The following is a 4,803-nucleotide window of genomic DNA, read 5'->3' as shown; positions in this document are numbered from 1 at the left end:
GTGAGCTATCACCTGGACCCGTGTACTCATACATGCCAAGGTGAGCTATCACCTGGACCCGTGTACTCATACATGCCAAGGTGAGCTATCACCTGGACCCGTGTACTCATACATGCCAAGGTGAGCTATCACCTGGACCCGTGTACTCATACATGCCAAGGTGAGCTATCAGCTGGACCCATAAGCATGGACATAAGAAAATACTCTGGGGGAATTTATCACAACTGGAGCAGCCAGAACCCGGAGCAGCCGTAGACTGTCTGTGCTTCACATTATTGGTGGATATCCATCAATAACGGACCTTTAGGCCTCATGCCGGAGTCTCCTGAAAAGATTTGATCACTCGTTGTGTTGTTGCGACACGCCGTGTGCTTCAGGCGCCATCATTTTGTAGGAGCCGACCTGAAGGACTTCTATGGCACAATAGGTCAGGTAATGAGAAATGCGGCACGGAGGACTATGTCCTGAAACACCAACATCGAACAATGAGGAGGGGAATCTATCACAACTGGAGCAGCCGTGCACGGCAACCAATCAGCTTCTCTCTTCAGTTCAGTTAAGATTTGAAAATGAAAGAGAGAAGCTGATTGGTTGCCGTGCACGGCTGCTCCAGTTGTGATAGATTCCCCTCCTCATTGTTCGATGTTGGTGTTTCAGGACATAGTCCTCCGTGCCGCATTTCTCATTACCTGACCTATTGTGCCATAGAAGTCCTTCAGGTCGGCTCCTACAAAATGATGGCGCCTGAAGCACACGGCGTGTCGCAACAACACAACGAGTGATCAAATCTTTTCAGGAGACTCCGGCATGAGGCCTAAAGGTCCGTTATTGATGGATATCCACCAATAATGTGAAGCACAGACAGTCTATGTTTCAGATTGCATTCAGACTTCATAGGAAAGACGAGGACCATAAAAGATGTCTGTAGGCTGCCGGGGGCCATTTTGGTTGCCAAGTCTCTGAATGTTTCTCATAGCCGCCTCCTCGTATGTCACCTCTATTTATAGTCTGTGAAGCTGATAATCAGATAAAAGGCGAGGGATCATGTTAGGATGGTTGGTGGGTCATTAGAGCGATGCCACTTCTTCTTATCTGGCCCCCTAAAATTTTTCAAAGAGGACTATTTTTTTCTTGGCTGAAATCATCGGCAGTCATCTCAGCCAAGAGTGTAGATTTGTTCTAGAAACGTTTGGACAATTTCTTGAGGGACCGTAATATCCGGGGGTACCAGTACCCCTAAAGAATGAGATGATGCGTGGACCGATATGGGTTGGACTTGATGGACATATGTCTTTATTCAACCCCAAATACTATGTAACTATTTATAGAAAGAGAATGTGAAGAAAAGGAAATGGGAAGACAGGTAGAGGTGTTCCTCAGAGTGACCCACCAGGTGGGTAGTTTTCCGAACGGTCATTAGAGGCACACGCGAGTTCCCATTTTCTCGCCCTCCCCATTGACTATATAAACCACGACACGGACCTCAGACCTCGTCCAAATGGAACATCTGTATCATCAGGAAGTCAGAATGAAGTCACCCAACCTGCATATTTCTTCTGGGACAATGACTCAGAAGAAAGTGGAGCCGTCAGACCAGCAGAACCGCCAGAAAACTGGGATTTTTAGGATGGGAAGCCAGCAATGGCAACTTTTAAAGGCTTATTTCAACCCCCTACCTGTGCCGGTGAGAGCTGGCACTGTATGTAGGGTTGCCACCCTTTCTTCAAGTGAAACCCGAACACACTCTAGCGACGCGCGGACATTTTTTTGGGGGAATGAGTCGCGTCTTATTCATATGTAAATAGCTCCGCCCATTCATATGTAAATATCACAGTTGAGACTATTTTTAGTGGGGGGCCAGTAGCCCCGATCTTAATTTTGGTTGCCCCCGTCTGCCTGACATCTTGTGTCCGGGTTTCTGCTGCCATGAAACCCGGACGCGGCATTCGAAAAACCGGACTGTCCGGGTGAATCCTGGACAGGTGGCGACCCTAACTGTAAGGGAAACTTAATCTTGGTAGATGGGCCACAAATCATCTGATCACTGTAACTGATTGTCATAGTGATCATATAATCGGGAGCAAGATGTACCAGCGCCTAATCGGTGACTGCGAGCTGTTGGTGACAGCGTGGTCACAGGCCTAAGGACGCCATGTGAGTGCATTGCCAGCAGAAAACGGCAATGCCGGCTGTAGACATGTATGTGGCGGCATGGCATTAAAGCCCTTTGTCATGGTGACGCATGTATGCATACAGCCAGCAGGAAGGGGTAGTACTAATTATGAATGTTGTATTTACCTCTACAGTTTAGAATGTGCTCTGATTTGGGGGTGCCCTAAATTCCTGATGAACAACTGAATCTTAAAGAAGAACTATGGGGGTTAAATCTTTTCCCCATAGTTCTCCTCAGGGTAACGGGAGGACACAAACTAGCGTCCTCCCGTCACCCTAGGCTCAGTATATAGGGAGCTACAGCTCGCGGTATACTGAGACGCCGGAGCGGATCCCGACAATTGTGCCGGGATCCGCCCAGCTGCGTGACTGACAGCTGGCTCCGCCTATCTAGAGGCAGAGCCAGCTGTACCCGCCCCCTCCTCCGTCCGTTCCGCCAGTCAGCGCTGGCGGATCGGAGCGGGGGAATCCAGCCCCTCCCCTGTCACGGGAGAGAGCCGTGACAGGATCGAGAGTTGAGCGAACGCCGGTATGTGTTCGCTCACCTCCCGATCTACTGAGCCGACCTGTGACAGTCTCATTGTCACAGGTCGGCTAGAACTATGAGGTGAGTGAAAAGCCCCTCCCCTCCCCCCCTCATAGTTCTCCTTTAAAGACCGTTGGGTTTATTTACAAATAGGGATATACATACCGTACATTCTAATTACAATGAAGGGAATCGGGAAGGGCATTGGAAGGGGTCAGGATCCTTGAGCTAGCTACACCATTCTCTCTCTGTCACACAGGCCATGGGGTTTTTCTCTGTTCTCACGACACGCCTCTCCAGCAGGTCTCAGCCAATCACATTCTTGATTGCAGAGTTCAGAAAGACTTGTCTTGCTGGTGAGCTAGGTTAGTGTCACACAGGAAGAAGGTTCCATCATATGCCCCTGCCCCCACCCCAGCATATATGCCTTGCTGACGCAGGTGAGGGCAGTAAATACCAACAGGGGGTCGGGCTTGCCCCAGGACGTGACCGTCCTGGCAGATCTTCATTCCTCAGTGTCCAGCCCCAAGAACCCTTTGATGGCCCTAATTTGCATATCAGCCACCTGCTGATTCTATTCAAGATATCAAGGAACCTTCCATCAAAGCTGTATCATAGATGTCAATGTTATCGGTTCCAACATAGAGTCTTATCCTGCCTTTCTGTCTATCTTTCCAGCAGATTCCTTTGCAAAGGATCTCCCCTTCAAGAGTTCAGATGGATAATACTCCCACCACAGTGCCCGTGCAGATGGGCTCTCCCACCACAGTGCCCGTGCAGATGGGCTCTCCCACCACAGTGCCCGTACACATGGGCTCTCCCACCACAGTGCCCGTGCACATGGGCTCTCCCACCACAGTCACCATGCAGATGGGCTCCCCCACCGCAGTGCCTCTACAGACAAGATCAGCCACCCCAACCCAGTCTCAAATGAGATCAGCTACCATTGACTCAACCCAGACAACCTCAGCCACTCCGAGCCCAAACCAGGCTGGCTCTGCCACTAGCCCAGTCCAGGCTGGCTCTGCCACTAGCCCAGTCCAGGCTGGCTATGCCACTAGCCCAGTCCAGGCAGGACCTGCCAGCATTAGCTCAGCCCAGACCGGTCTTGCCACCGATACTCCAGGCCAATTCTCAAACACCGCGCCAGCGCAGCCCAGCTGGGCAGAAGCCGAATGTAAACCATCATACGTCCAGAAAGAAGGCAAGGATGAGATGCAAGCTACAAATGTTGTGGAGGAACGCCCTGACTTCGTAGAGGCTGAAGTAGCAGAACCCCAAGAAAAGCATCACGGAGTGCTGCAGGTGGAGCGGATATTGGGCAGGGTGCAAGCACTGCAGGAAGCGGTTGCCAACTTCCGGGGCAGGAAAAACGAAAAGAAATATCTGATGCTGGAGGAATACCTTACCAAAGAGCTGCTGGCCCTAGACTCGGTAGACCCCGAAGGCCGTATAGATGTTCGCCAGGCAAGGAGGGATGGTGTCAGGAAAGTTCAGAACATTTTGGAGGCTCTGGAACAGAAAGCCATCAATAACCAGACTATGGACATGTCTGCAAGCTCACAAGATCCAGTGGAGGGTGGTGCACAGTCCGGCATGCTAGGCAAGCCCACCTTCGAGAACCTGTGTATGGAGGAGACCCCTCATCCCACCGCTGATGGCCACTAGTACTTGAAGCATGAATGTTTACAGACTTTATGATCGCTGGTTGGGTTTGAGTTTTTCAGTGCATGTTATTTTGTTTCCTACACACTGCTGCTCTTTTCCTCCACCTTCCAGCACACGCGGACATGTATGAATGGAAGTCAAATTGTAAGGACACTCCTGGAAAGAACCTACAAGAAGGTGTCCAATAAGAGCTGGTGTGATGGGTTTTCATGTCCTAGAGCTGCTTTTACAGAAGCTTCAGCCGTCGTGTCTGTTTGTTCTCCTTTCTTCTCTGCTGGTGCCGGAGAGAAGATCCGAGACGAGGTTTTGCCATGTAAGTTGAAGGGTCAGAGCAATTATTTGGGGGGGAAATGTAAAGATCCTTCTTGGATAGAACACAAGCAACAAAGGGCCAGCACTTCCCGCACGTTTTCTTACAGGCTGCTCTTGTATTTTGT

General features: G+C 50.4%; 1 protein-coding gene across 1 annotated transcript in view; it reads left to right on the top strand.

Annotated features, from left to right (window-relative positions):
- Positions 1 to 4,312, top strand: part of BAG3 (BCL2 associated athanogene 3) — a gene marked incomplete at its 3' end in the record, with an annotated part of 7,928 nt that extends 3,616 nt beyond the window's left edge. Inside the window, exons 4-5 of the mRNA XM_018575574.1 lie at positions 3,377 to 3,703; positions 3,752 to 4,312. Coding sequence (XP_018431076.1) covers positions 3,377 to 3,703; positions 3,752 to 4,312 — 888 coding nt within the window. The remainder of the gene's footprint in view (positions 1 to 3,376; positions 3,704 to 3,751) is intronic.
- Positions 4,313 to 4,803: the final 491 nt, after the last annotated feature.

Source organism: Nanorana parkeri, unplaced genomic scaffold (assembly GCF_000935625.1).
Source record: "Nanorana parkeri isolate BGI_ZX_2015 unplaced genomic scaffold, ASM93562v1 scaffold4174, whole genome shotgun sequence".
Lineage (NCBI taxonomy): Eukaryota > Metazoa > Chordata > Amphibia > Anura > Dicroglossidae > Nanorana > Nanorana parkeri.
This window is presented reverse-complemented; position numbering and strand designations above follow the sequence as displayed.